This window comes from Otolemur garnettii, unplaced genomic scaffold, assembly GCF_000181295.1.
Source record: "Otolemur garnettii isolate 467f Iridium unplaced genomic scaffold, OtoGar3 scaffold00034, whole genome shotgun sequence".
NCBI classification, from domain to species: Eukaryota; Metazoa; Chordata; class Mammalia; order Primates; family Galagidae; genus Otolemur; species Otolemur garnettii.
The window spans coordinates 7,817,437-7,831,639 of NW_003852429.1; the positions used below are offsets into that span (position 1 = coordinate 7,817,437).

Here is a 14,203-nt window from a genome sequence, read left to right on the forward strand (position 1 = left end):
ACTATAAAGCCTTCCGGATCTTTTCTAGACCATTCTTCAGTCCATAGCTATTGTTCAGAATGCTTTAAGCCCAGAAAATTGTCTTCCTCTCTCATAGGCAGTGGCACCTGCCCCAAGTCCATGTGAGGCTTCAGCCAGTCTCTGTGTGAGTGCCCCATTTCCTACAGAATCTCTGCCCAGGCCCTGTGCTGGGGGTCTGTCTGGACTCACCTTCTAAAACTGAAAGAGCTCTGTTGCCAAACATGCCAGGCCCAGACAGTGTCCAGTAAGGGACTTGAGCCCCAGACATTAGTCTACTGGCTCTTTGAACCAACAGTATTGGAAATGGGCCATATATCCCGGGGGATCTCAAAGTCATTCTCTTGAATTGAACTTCACAGCTCCATGGACCCACCTTTATTAGCTTCCTGCTCTACACCTAGTATTCCAGACCCACACCTGCTTCCAAAGATGTCCCCACGGGGATACATCCAAGGTGCAGGCCACACCCTTCCTGCCCAGCTGGCCTCGAATACAGGGCTCTGTCACATGGGCTCCCAGTGTGCCTGGGCTGCATCAGGTGCAGACACTCCTTCTGGGCCTCTCCTCATCTTCTGGAACCTGTTGTATACAGCGCCCTTCCTCCCTCTGTCTTCTGCCAGGCTGAGGTTTCTCCTTGGAGATGGGGACTGTCACAGTAGGAAGGGGCCCTATAAGAGGGAGCAGGGAAGAACCGATGGTCATCACGTTAGAAAAATCCCATCAGATCTGGTCTGTGTCCTGGTGAAGCTGGTGGCAGTGCAGTATTGTCAGAAAGCATGTGGGAGGTATGGCTTTTAGGACAGGGAACTGTCATAGGCTTCAGGCCTTTTTAGGGTCCTGGAGGCTCCCAGGCCATTAAAGAAGGCAGCAAATACCTACATCTGGTCCAGGCGGCCCAGAAACACTGCCTCAAGCTCAGCCTTTTAGGGTACCAAGTCCATAGGGCCAGAGGAGCACACATAGCCAGGGCAGGCCCACTGGGCCACTTCCTCACCTTGTGTACCACTCGGTCACCACCTGCCCCTGGACTAAGAACAGGCATTCCTTGTTAAGTGGCTACTACATAATACCTTGACTTTTGCCTCTTGATCCATAAGGTATAAAATACTTACCGTCCGGCCCTTTGAGTAAAGTTTGCCAACGCAGGTAGCGAGCGGGAAAGTGAGCCCCAGGCTGGTATGGTTTGACAGTGGCAGTATGCAGGTATACACTTGTGAGATCAGCTGTTCTGTCACTCTGCAAACGTCGCTGCCATGCCAGGACTCATCCCTCCAAGCTGCACTGCACCAGCCTGGTGTCCCAGGTGGTCTCCCTGATAAGCAGGCGAGCCCTGCCCCCAGGGCCTCTGCCCTCTTCCCAACAGGCCCACGCCCCAGTCTCTCTCCTTGTATGACAGCAGTGAGGAACGGGCATGTTTGGGGACAGGGGGCAGACACGCCAGCCTCACAGAAAGGGCAGCCATTGTGCAACAACCAGTGGAGGGTCTGAAAATGATGAACGTGTGGACAGGGGCAGCAGGAGGTTCTCCAATTGCCTGAATGGGGACCAGGAGGACACAGGAACAGAGGCAGAGTCAGGGATGGGAACAGTATTCATCCCCTACCGCAGCCAAACATAGTGCCACAAACTGGTAAAGCAATAGAAGTTTATCCCCAGGGTGCTGGAGGACAGCAGTCTAAACATCTCCCAGATGTCAGAGGACTTGGTCACTTCTGGAGGGTACATCCCTACCTCCCACTAGCTTCTGGTGCCTGTGGCCATCCTCGGCACCACCCCATGCCTCCATGGTCACAGAGTGTTCTCCTTTGTGCTCAAATGTCCCTTCTTATAAGGACACTGATCACGAGTTTAGGGTCCACCCTAATAGCTTCATTTTAACTTGATTACATCTGCAAAGACCCTATTTCCAAAAAAGGTCATGTTCACAGACATTTGAGAGTTTGGACCTGAGCTTATCTTTGGGGTGGCACAAATCAGCCCACAATAGGGAGTGAGGTTATGGGGCCGTGGAGAGCAGGGACTCCTTCAGTCAGGGATCTGGGAGAGGTGGCCCCAGGCACGGCCCTGAGAAAGGGAACTTCATCCGGTTCTGGGTCAAAGGCAGCAAATGGAGACAGGCAGGAGGGAACAGGGCAATATGACGGGCACAGAGAGGGAGAGGCTGGCCATCGTGGAGGCTGCTGGGACAGACACTGGATGTGCTTGCTAAGACACAGCTAGTTGAAAGGTGAGGGCAGAATCTAGCTGTTCAGTGAACCTGCCTTGGAAAATGGGCCTGCCTGTGGCTAGTCATTGCTGGCTTTGATGTGAGAGTTAGTTTATGTGTAACAGAAGAATCTTTTAGGCACTGAAAGATAGGAGGAGTTTTGGAATATAAAAACACTAAAGAAAGAGAAACATGCTCCTGTCCCCACCCCATGGCATGTGACCCTGCACTGCACAGCATCGCACGGACACCTGTTGGGAAGGGTGTCTGCAGGGTCCTTCTCCTTATACCCACAGTTCCCATCTGACTCCCCCAGCAAAGCCTGCCTGAGCAGCTGGAGGGCAGAGACGGTTCAATTTGTTTCCTCTCAGCTCAAGGCATGGAGTTCTTACGTACAAAGGTACCCGAAGGGTTGGGACAGAATAGACTCAGGTGTCTACCATAAAATGTGCCAGTTTAACTACTTTCAAGTGAATAATTCAGTGGCATTAATTACCTTTATAAGATTGGGCACCCCTACCCCCACTTCACTTCCCACCTCCTTGAGTCTTCCTCGGTGATGTCACTTTGACAAAAGGACCAGACAGGCCAGCAGTTTGTCAAGAGTATGGATGGAAGTGCCTGGTGCGCCTGCTCCTGGCCAGGCTGCTGGAGTGGTCACAAGAACGCCCCAGGACCTGCCCCGCAGTACACTGTGCCCGGCAGCAGACCTTGGGGAAGGAGTCAGCCGAGGTCTTAGTGAAGGGAGGTTGCAGGGAGGGCGAGCGCGGCTGCCCCCAGGCCCACTAGGGGGCAAGCGGGAGCTGCTCCTTGCTGTCTTAGGACCAAGTCCATAGCCTGCATGCCTCAAAGTGTTTTGGAGGCCATGCGTCCAAAATCAAGGCATCGGCAGGGCCGCACTCCCTCCGTAACCAGTAGAGTTGGGTCTGGTGTGTGCTGGCCCTTCTGGTTGTCCTTCAACATGGAGACACATCACTCCAGCTTCCACCTCTGCTGTCCAGCCAGCCTCCCTGGGTATCCCTGTATTTCTTCTCTTCAAAGTGACACCACTCCCAATGGCGTTAGGGCCCATCCACCATGACCTCATGGTCATTAATTCTACCTACTGACACTAACACGTTTTCAAATATGGCACAGTGGGTGAGGACTTCAGTGTATCTTTTGGAGGGACACAACGTAACCTGTAAGAAGTTACAAAAAGCAAGCGACATCATACACATCAGGGGAGGTCAGAGGTCATGTTCTCAAGTCACAGAAGTGTCTGAGGATCACACCCTGGCTGTGCCCCTGTTGGGGTGGGCGCCTTGCCTGTGCTTCCTATAGGCCTCTGTGTCTTTCAGAATCAGTTGTCTGGGAACCTGCTGAGGAAATTCAAAAACAGCAACGGGTGGCAGAAGCTGTGGGTGGTGTTCACAAACTTCTGCCTATTCTTCTACAAGTCACACCAGGTGAGTGCCTCGTGGGGCAGGCAACCCTCCTCTGGAAGGACTTGAGCTGACACTGCTAAGATCTTGGTGTCATGGGGTCCTGTGGGGAAGGCCACGTCCACCAGAGGCTGACATTAGCCATTTCCTAAAGGGCCACAGTGCAGCAGCTGGGCCCACCTGCCCTAGTCCCTTCTCTTACAGGCCCTTGCCCAAGGCAGGAGCTGCCGGGGCTCCCAGTGTCCCTGCTAAGGGAGGGGACCGCCTCCTGAGGCTGCCTCCAGAGCCACTGTGTTCCCCCTTCTAGGACAATCATCCCCTTGCCAGCCTGCCTCTGCTCGGGTATTCACTCACCATCCCCTCAGAATCCGAGGACATCCACAAAGACCACGTGTTCAAGCTGCACTTCAAGTCCCACGTGTACTACTTCAGGGCAGACAGCGAGTACACGTTTGAAAGGTAAGTGGGCCCTGTGTGCAGGACAGGGTCCTGCAGAAGAGCATGTTCCTCTGCCAGATGCCAACAGGTGAAGGAGGCTCTGCCTGCCATCCCCCCTCTCTGCCAACTCCTTAGGAGGGAGGTGGACCAGGGTCTCTGTGCCTGATGCCAGTGTGAGACCGTTCCCATCATAGCAGCAAGTAGGGTTGTGATGTCATGATTGCCCTGGGTGGTATGGCAGGTGGTCTTCACCCTGGAGAGTGTTACCTGATTCCACCAACACCTCTAACTTTGTGGCACCTCAGAGCAGAGGGCATCTCTGGACCCGCTCTGCCCACCTAGGCCCAAAGCTTTTCAATGGCCAACCTCCAGTTTTTCGGTCTGTGGCTTCTGTACTAACAGAGTCATAATATTCCTGATTGGACTTTGAGCCAAAATGCTGACCATACAAGGAAGGAAAACAAATCTTACTACTTCTTAGGGCCACCTTATTAGTGAAACTACTGCATGGTTTAGCGAAAACAGGGGCCCTTCATTTAGTCAAGAAATAAAAGTATAGAGCCTGGCTATTAGCAGTTTCTGGAACCACATTTCAGCAGAAAGTCTGGGTGGGCGTCTGCACATCCACAGCCCCTAAAAGACCACAGACCAGTCCTTCGTTTAGGGAGAAACTTCCCCTGGCCATGATGTTAGATAGGACAATAACCTGATACTGGACTCCATAAGGATTTCTAAATGGACAGGCCAATTATCAACTGTGCACAGTCCCTAATAAATGCCACAGAAATAGCAGAGTGACTTCAGGTTGGAATTTAAAACTCCCATGACATCCAAAAACAACAGTTCCTAAACAACACTGTTTGAAAAATGAGCCTAGGAGATAGTAATTCTCAAATGTGACCCAGGACTGGAAAACTAGATTGAGGAACTGAGTGAGATCTTCTTATCACAGACTTGCTGTGCTCAGATTCTAAAATGCCCCAAAGGCAGGAAGCTGGCCACACACCCCTGATTTCCTCCACCTCAGTGCTACTTACCTTTTGGACCAGATAATCTGGGGAGTGGCGGGGAGGGGGCCTGTCCAGCTACTATGCGATGCTCACAGCACCCCTGCCCTCCACCAATGAGATGCCACTAGCACCTCAGTTATGACAACCAAAAATGTCTCCAGACTTTACCCCAAATGTCCCTCAGGGCAGCAAGGCTCCCAGCTGAGAACCAACGGCATATTGCAAATACACATATGTATGAACAGGACAGGACGCATACCACTCTTTTTTTACAATGTCCGTGAAAAGGATGAGTCCTTTCAAACAGACTGAAAGTGCTCAAAATGGAGTGGGTGTCACCTGAGCAAGGCACCTGCATCTCGAGTACATCCAGCTCCCTAGGGCCAATGGTTCTCAAATGGTGTTCTTCAGCTAAGATGGCAGATCACAAACCAGGTGCAGTGTGTGTTTGTAGGAGATGACAGCCAGTGTCATGAGCTGTGCAAAGAATGGACAAAGACACGGCTTTGTAAAAAGTGTCCCAAAGTGATTATTTTACTTCCGTTTTCAGGTGGATGGAAGTGATCCGAAGTGCCACCAGCTCAGCCTCACGGGCCCATGTTTTGAGCCACAAAGAATCTCACGCGTATTGACAACCAGGCACATTTGTTGGTGGATCCCGCGGTGGCTGCTTTCTTCTGTATTAACGGAGCCTTGTAACATTAACACCTGTCTGAGAGACACCCTGGTCTCACTGCAGCTCTCTTCTGTCTCCATGGAAGCATTTTTAACCTTGTCCTTTCAGCTGTTAATTTCTCATCGGAACAGAACAGTGATCCCAGCTCCGGTCCCGGGTGGCATTTCATCTTATCATTCTCTTGGGGGGCTGTTCTTTAGCTTATGACAGTATTAAAACATTGTCATTAAGAGAGTGCCAAATGACATTTCTTCCTCCACACTGCACCATAAAAGCAGTACAGACACATCGTTCAACCATGAGACAGGGCAAGTGCTCTTCTTTTTCTTAAAGAAACTGTTATTTTCATCTACAGGTTGCTGCATTTAAAAAAAATTTTTTTTTCCAGTGTTTGCGGTATGTGGCAAAGTCTTAAGTAACTGAGATCATTTTCAGATTTTTTTCCCAATCTTTCTACTTTTATAATATTAAATAATAGGCAGTTCGTAGGACTCACTTCTTTGATTAATAAGCAATTTACAGCACACTACGTCCCACCTAAGGGTTTCACGCTCCAATGAAAACATTTGTTACTGACCTCCTTCTTGGCACAACTTGACCAAACCACGGAAGCGATTACTGTCCACAAACCGTAGCGGGGTGTCTTCTGCTGGAGCAGAAACACAGTGCAATATCTGGACTGTCGCTGTACTGTGAGTGGCATACACAGTGGGAAGATGCTAAGCTGTGGTGTTTTGCTGTCTGTGTCACAAGCATGAAAACCTGTATGTCATTGATCAGGGCCATTTGTGATATGTTCCGTGATAAGTGTTTTTGTGAGCATCGTGGCTGCAGCAGCACGATGAAGTAATGGTACGTAACCCCCAGTGCCCCACACCTTCCTTCAACTGTGGTTTGAAACTGCACATCCTCTAGTAGTATATATTATGCCTGTCCTCAGAAACTTCCTACTCCTGTCCCCCGGTATGGGGTCACAACAGTATGCCGCCGCACCTCCTTGACATTTGGACTACACAGGAAACACGGTTTCCAACCACTTGGGCCTACTACTCGAAAGGCATTTGCCTATTCCCTTAGTATTCGTAAGCCCTGTCTTAACAAGTCCAGAAGGTCCAGAGCAGCAGCCCACCAACACAGTTCTTCCCCAGGCCGGCCAGGACGCAGGGAGACACCCCCTCTGCAGAGTGTGACGATATACACAGAAACGGGGATTTACCAATGGACAAGTAGCTTGACACGTGTTAATCATTTGCCTTACAGTATGTACCAGATGGTTTAAAGTACTAACAAAAGGGAATAAAAATACCTCACGCCACACTCCAGCATATTGAAGTTTTAAGGCAAAACAACCAACCTTGTCTCTCGTCTTTATTTTCAGCCTGGCGGGGAGTATTGAAAGGGGGGAAACACAGGGACCTGCTCACTGAAACAGACAGGGGAGAGAACACTCTAGCACAGTGGTTCTCAACCTTCCTAATGCCGGGAGGTATTTTCCTTGTTAGAAAGGGGTCACGACCCACAGGTTGAGAACCACTGCTCTGGCAGATGGGGCAGTGTAAGTTCCTGAACGATGGGAGTGGGGCAGAGGCATAGGAAGGGCCTGTCACCCTGACACTGAGCAACCCACAGGGACAGGGCAAGGATCCAGAAATCCCCTGTCACTAAATTCTGGGTGACTTGAGCATGAAGTGGTCTCCTACCTTGGTATTTCTCAGTGATTCCAATCTGTGCCTAGCAACTCTGTGCACCCTAAGACCCTAGAGGAATATGAAGTCCACAGTATAGGCAACTTAGCCCACTCCCAGGTTTGCAGGAACACATGGGGAGTTACAGACACAACTATATACTCAAATTTTATTCTTCAAAGCAACGTTCTTGCTACAGAGTAGTAAGAATTAGCAATTTGGTTCTATTTCCCCTAACCAAACTGTATTTCCCATAGAAATTAATAGCTCAACCCAAATCCACTTCTAATAAAATATAAGTTCATTTTAGAGTTTAAAAGCTATCCTCCATTATCCAGGCAGTGTGTGTGAGCCCACAGTCCCAGATAATTGGGAGGCTGAGGCAGGAGGACTGCTTGAGCCCAAGAGTTTGAGTCCAACCCAGGCAACACAGCCAAGACCCTTTCTTTTTCTTCTTCTTTTTTTTATTGTTGGGGGTTCATTGAGAGTACAGAGAACCAAGTTACACTGATTGCATGTTAGGTGAAGTCCCTCTTAATAATTGTGTCCCAACTCCAAGAGGTGTGTCACACACTGACTCCCCACCACCCTCGCTCCTTCCATCTCTGCTCCCCCACTCATCCACCATGTACTAGGTCATCAACTGACCTCATATCAGAATTGAATACATTGGATCATTGCTTCTCCATTCTTGTGATGCTTTACTAAAAAGAATGTGTTTCTCTTAATACAGGTTAACACACAAGATATAAAGTCTCCATCTGTTTTTAGTGGCTGAATGATATACATACACCACAGCTTGTTAATCCATTCCTGGAGAGTGGGCATTCAGGTTGTTTCCACAGTTTGGCAATTGTAAACTGAGCTGCGATAAACAGTCTAGTGCAAATATCCTTATGATTTTTTTTTTCTTCTGGATAGTTGCCCAGTAAAGGGATTGCAGGATCAAATGGGAGATCTAGTTGGAGTTCTTAGGGGAGTCTCCGCACTTCCTTCCAAAAAGGTTGTATTAGTTTGCAGTCCCACCTACAGTGTAAAAGTGATCCCCTCTCTCCACATCCACACCAGCATCTGCAGCTTTGAGATTTTTGTGATGTGGGCCATTCTCATTGGGGTTAGGTGATATCTTAAGGTGGTTTTGATTTGCATTTCTCTGATAATTAGGGATGAGCATTTTTTTTCATGTTTGTTGGCCATTCATCTTTTTCAGAGAAGGTGCTATTCATCTCTCTTGCCCAGTGACACAAGGGATTGCTGGCTTTTTTTTTTAATGTTGATTATTTTGAGTTCTCTGTAGATCCAGTTATCAAGCTTTTTTGTCTGATTCATAATATGGAAAAACCTTTTCCCATTCTGATGCTTGTCTGTTTGCTTTGGTTGTTGTCTCCTTAGCTGTACAGAAGCTATTCAATTTAATTAAGTCCCATGTTTATTTCTATTGTTCCAATTTCCACTGAAGTCTTCCTCATAAAGTCTTTACCCAGTCTGATAATGTCAAGTGTTTGTTCTCCATGGTGTCTTCAAGATTTTTATTGCTTCATGTCTTAGATTTAGATCTTTTATCCATCTAAAATCCATTTTAGTGAGCGGAAAATGGTGTGGGTCCAGTTGCAGTCTTTCACATGTGGTTATCCAGTTCTCCCAGCATCATTAATTGAATAGGGATTCTTTCCTCCAGCGTATGTTCTTGTTTAGTTTATCAAAGATTAAGTGGCTGTTTTTGTACCAGTAAGTGGCTATTTTTGTACCAATACCATGCTGTTTTGATCACTATGGTCTTTTAGTACAGCCCAAAGTCTGGCAGGCTGATTCCCCTGGCTTACTAAGAATTGCCTTGGCTATATGGGGTTTTTTCTGGTTCCATACAAAAAATAAATATATATATATGTGTGTGTATATATATATATATATATATATTTTTTTTTTCCCAAATCTTGAAAGTATGATGTTGGTATTTTTAATAGGGATTGCACTGAATCTGTGGATTGCTTTGGGAAGTATAGATATTTTAACAATGCTGATTCTTCCCAGCCATAAACATGGTATGTTCTTCCGTTTATTAATATCTTCTGCTCTTTCTTTTCTTAGGGTTTCTTACTTTTGTTTATAGAGGTCCTTCACCTCTTTTGTTAGGTATAGTCCTAGGTATTTCATTTTCTTTGAAGCTACTATAAAGGGAATTGTCCTTGATTAGCTTCTCATCTTGGTTGTTATTGTCATATATAAAGGCTGCTGATTTGTGGGCATTGATTTTATATCCTGAGACATTACTGTATTTTTTGATGACTTCCAAGAGGCTTGGCGTTGAGACTTTGGGGTTATCAAAGTAAAAGATCATATCATTGGCAAAGAGCGCTAGTTTGACCTCCTCTGTTCCCATTTGTATGCCCTTTATTTCCTTCCCTCACCTGATTGTATTAGCTAAAACTTCCAGCACTACGTTGAAAAGTAGTGGTGCTCAAGGACAGCCTTATCTGGTTCCAGTTCTAAGTGGAAAAGCTTTCAGTTTTACTCCATTCAGTATATTAGCTGTGGGTTTGTCATAGATGGCTTCAAACAACTTAAATGCCTGTTTTCTTCAGAGTTCTAATTAAAAAAGGATGCTGAATTTTATCTAATGCTTTTTCTGCATCTACTGAGAGGATCATGTGGTCTCTGTTTCTGCTTCCATTGATATGGTGAATTATGTTTATGGACTTGCATGTGTTAAACCAGCTTTGCATCCTTGGGATAAAACCACTTGATTAATAAGAAGCTGCAATCTATTGGCTAGGATTTTATTGAGAATTTTTGCATCTATATTCATTAGTGAAATTGGCCTGAAATTCTTTTTAGTTAGGTCTTTTCCTGGTTTTGGTACCAGAGTGATACTTGCTTCATAGAACGTGTTGGGGAAGATTCCTTCCTTCTCAATTTCTGGAATAGTTTCTACAGTATGGGTATAAGCTCTTCTTTGAAGGTTTGATAGAATTCTGGTGTGAAGCCATCTGGACACAGGCTTTTTTTTGTTGGCAGATTTTTTATTGTCTTTGATTTTAGTGCTTGAAAAATTGGTCTGTTCAGATCTATTTCTTCTTGGTTAACTCTAGGGAGAGGATGTGATTCCAAGTGCTAATCCATTTCCTCCACATTGTCAAATTTCTGGGCAAAGAGTTTCTTGTAGTATTAAGAGATAACCGATGCCACAGAGATACCACAGGTTATTTCCCCATTATTGTCTGAGTGAGGTTACTAGAGATTTTACTTTACTGTTTGTAGTTAGTCTGGCCAAAGATTTTTTTAAAAAACCAACTTTTTGTTTTGTTAATTTTCTAAATTGTTTTTAATTTCATTAATCTCGGATTTAATTTTGGTTATTTTTTTTCTTCTGCTGGGTTTAGGATTAGATTCTTCTTTTTCCATTCCATAAGACAGTCTGTGAGTTTGCTGATGTGCTCTGTTTTTCAAATGTAGTCATCTAATGCAATAACTTTTCCTCTCGGGACTGCTTTTATTGTACCTCACAGGTTTTGATAACTTGTGTCTCCATTGTTATGTCTGAGGAATTTAACAATTCCTTCTTTTATCACTTCTTGGTATCACTCAGCATAAAATTGTTTAATTTCCACGCCTTTTTGTGGGGATGAATGTTTTTGCTAGAGCTGAGTTCCACCTTTACTGCCCTGTGGTCTGAGAAGTAAGGTATAATTTCTGTTCCTTTAATTTTGCTGAGGTTTGAGTTGTATCCTAGAATGTGATCTATTTTGTTGGAGTATGTACCATGGGCTGATGAGAATAATGTATATTCTTTTGCTTTGGGATGGTATGTTCTGTAGTATATGTTTATTAATCCCATTTGTCCTACGGTCAGGTTTAAGACCTTTGCATCTTGGTTTAGTTTCTGTTCAGAGGATATAATTCCACCAGAGGGTTGTTAAAGTCCCCAGCTATTAATGGTGTTATGGGATATCATATTGCTCAGACCCCTTAAGGTTTCATAAGTCTGGGAGCATTTAAGTTAGATGCATAAATATTGAAAATTGACGTGTCTTGTTGAATTATTCCTTTCACCAGTATAAGTGGTCATTTGTCTTTCTTAACTTTAGTTGCTTTAAATCCACTTGTATCTGAGAATAAGATTGCAGCCTCTCCTGGCTTCTGATTTCCATTTGCTTGAAATACTGTTTTTCATCCCTTAACCCTGAGTCTTGATTTGTCCTTCAAGGCTAATGTGTCTCCTGGAGACAGACTGATTGTGCTTTTTTATGCAATCAGCCAACCTGTGCCTCTTCAGTAGGGAACTCAATTCATTGACATTTATGAGGTTATAGATAAGTGTGGTAGAATTTACTCATCTTGTTATGATAAAGTCTGTTATGTACATTTATCTTTTGCCCTATTGGAGAAGCTAAGTTTTAACCCTTTAGCTTCTAGGTGTTAACTTTGGTGGTGGTCCATTATGGTGGTCAGTGTTAAGAATAGATCTAAGTATTTGCTATAGAGCTGGTCTTATTGTAGCAAATTTCCTCAGTGCCTGTATCACCACAAAAGATTTGATTCCTCTGTCAATTCTGAAGCTCAGTTTACCAGGATACAGAATTCTAGGCTGAAAATAGTTTTAAGAATGTTGAAGGTGGATGACCATGCTCTTCCAGCTTGGAAAGTTTCAGCTGAAAAGTCTGTCCTCCTAATTGCTTTGCCCTTGTAGGTCACTTGGCACTCCTAGCTGCTTGCAGAATTTTCTCCTTCATCTTGACTTTGAATAGGTTCATTACAGTATGTCTTGGAGAAACTCTGTTAAGAGTTGAAATTACATGAGGGTCGATATCCATCTGAAAGGAATATATCAAGATCTTTAGTAAAACCTGGTTTAGTTTTCTTTTATGATAGTCTCCAGTAGGGCTTCCATACCTTTGCGACAATATTTTTCCCCTTCAGGGATTCCTATTATTCACATGTTTTAACACTTCATGGAGTCTTATAGTTCTCCAAGTGTGTGTTCTTCTCTCTTTCTGCTTCTGTAACTACCTGGGTTAACTCCACTAGCTGAGTTTCTTTCTTCTCCATGATCTAACCTATTTCTGATACTTTCTACTGCATCTTTACATTCCTTGATTGCCTCCATCATTTCCTTAAGCTCCACCATATCCTTTCTATATTCTACATATCTCTCATCCGACTTTTGGTTCTGTCTTTCCATTTTCTCATCCATTCTCTTTATTGTCTGAATCATCTAAATTTTAAAATCCCTTTCTATCAAATCCATTAATTATTTAAAGCAGCAGTTCTCAACCTGCGGATTGTGACCCCTTTGGACTGTATTAAAGGTTTGTGGCATTAGGAGGGTTGAGAACCAATGATTTAAGAAGAATCTTCTGTAACAGCTGCCTTGTGGTCCCTTGGAGGAATCTGCTCTACTCTGGTTTTTCATGGTGCCTGAATTTTTCTGTTGGTTCCTTCTCATGTGTGCTTTCTTCTTGTTCACCTCCTAGTGCTCTATTTCCGTCACTCTGCCTCCTTTGCTTCAGATTAACTTGCCTCAGAATTAAGGTACATTTAGTATCTTAAAAGGGTAAAAGGGCCTCTTGGCATGAGACCAAATGGAGGAGAAGGGTAAAAAGCAAGCAGGGAGGAAAAGGGGGAAAAGAAATATAGAGGAAAAAGGAAGGAAAGAGTAAAAGAAAAGAAAAACATTGAAGAACAGGAGAGGAGGAGGAGGACAGGAAGAAATGATGAGAAGAAATGGTATCGATCAGCATGGTGCTAAGGTCACCCCTGTAACTAGAGGATTTTGAGGGGCTGGGCTGGGTGGGTTCTTCAAAATCAGGTACTCCTTACTAGCCTGAGCAGAGCCAGACTCTTCCTCTGCCAAAAATAAGAAGAGAAGAAAAAGAGCAAAAACAAAAAAAAGAAAAATTAAGTAAGGATGAAAAAGAAACAGAAATTCTGCAGTGTGAACTTGCCAGTACTTTCTTCCTAGGGCCAGAAGTAGAAAGGGCTCTTGGCCTCCTTGAGCTCGACTACTACTGTGGCCTACCTGCCAGACCACAGCTGTGTCACCCTAGCTCTCAGCAAAGAAAAGAAAAAACAAAGGAAAGAAAAAAGAAATAATAGTAAAATAATAAAGGAAATTAAAAATACTGTTTAATCAAAAGAGAGGGAATTGAAATAAAGACCAAAAAATGTAAAAAAAAAAAAAAAAAAAAAAAAAGGAGGTGTTATCTTAGCTATTGCCCACACAATTATGTGGGAGAGATGATAAAGGTAGAAGAGTCTCTATGCAAGGAGAATGTAGGAGCATGAAATAGGGAGAGAGAATGAGGCTAAAATACTATAACCAAAAAATACAGGAGCCCTTGCTCTTTATGAAGATATATGTATATATATAGTGGAAGGGTCTCATTTTAGTAGGAATATATTTATGTTGCAATATACTACCAGGACACCAGGTGGCTCTGTGGTTTTAGGGGATGGACAACACAGCTGGTAACCTCTCTTTAGTTCCCAGGCATAGACCTGTTTCCAAACTTAGTTGTCTGTGGTGATCACCTGATTATTTCCTTAGCATTCAGATTCCACTGGGTTGGAATCTTAAAGCTCTCCAGAATCCTTCAAAGGTAGGTCTAACCAGGCCCCCTGACAACAGTTCCCATGGAGTACAGGAGTTCCTGAACCTGTCAAGAGTATTCTGATCCTGGCAGTAGTCTGATACTAAAAAGGCTGTATCCCAGCAAGAGGCTTGAGGCTCACCCTCACAACCTTCC

General features: G+C 44.8%; 1 protein-coding gene across 2 annotated transcripts in view; it reads left to right on the plus strand.

Moving 5' to 3' along the window:
* Positions 1-7,090, plus strand: part of FARP1 (FERM, ARH/RhoGEF and pleckstrin domain protein 1) — a 281,209-nt gene extending 274,119 nt beyond the window's left edge. For both annotated transcript variants that reach the window (XM_003789589.3, XM_023513086.1), the window contains exons 25-27: positions 3,568-3,675; positions 3,959-4,110; positions 5,650-7,090. In XM_003789589.3, coding sequence (XP_003789637.1) covers positions 3,568-3,675; positions 3,959-4,110; positions 5,650-5,731 — 342 coding nt within the window. In that variant the 3' untranslated portion in view covers positions 5,732-7,090. The remainder of the gene's footprint in view (positions 1-3,567; positions 3,676-3,958; positions 4,111-5,649) is intronic.
* Positions 7,091-14,203: the final 7,113 nt, after the last annotated feature.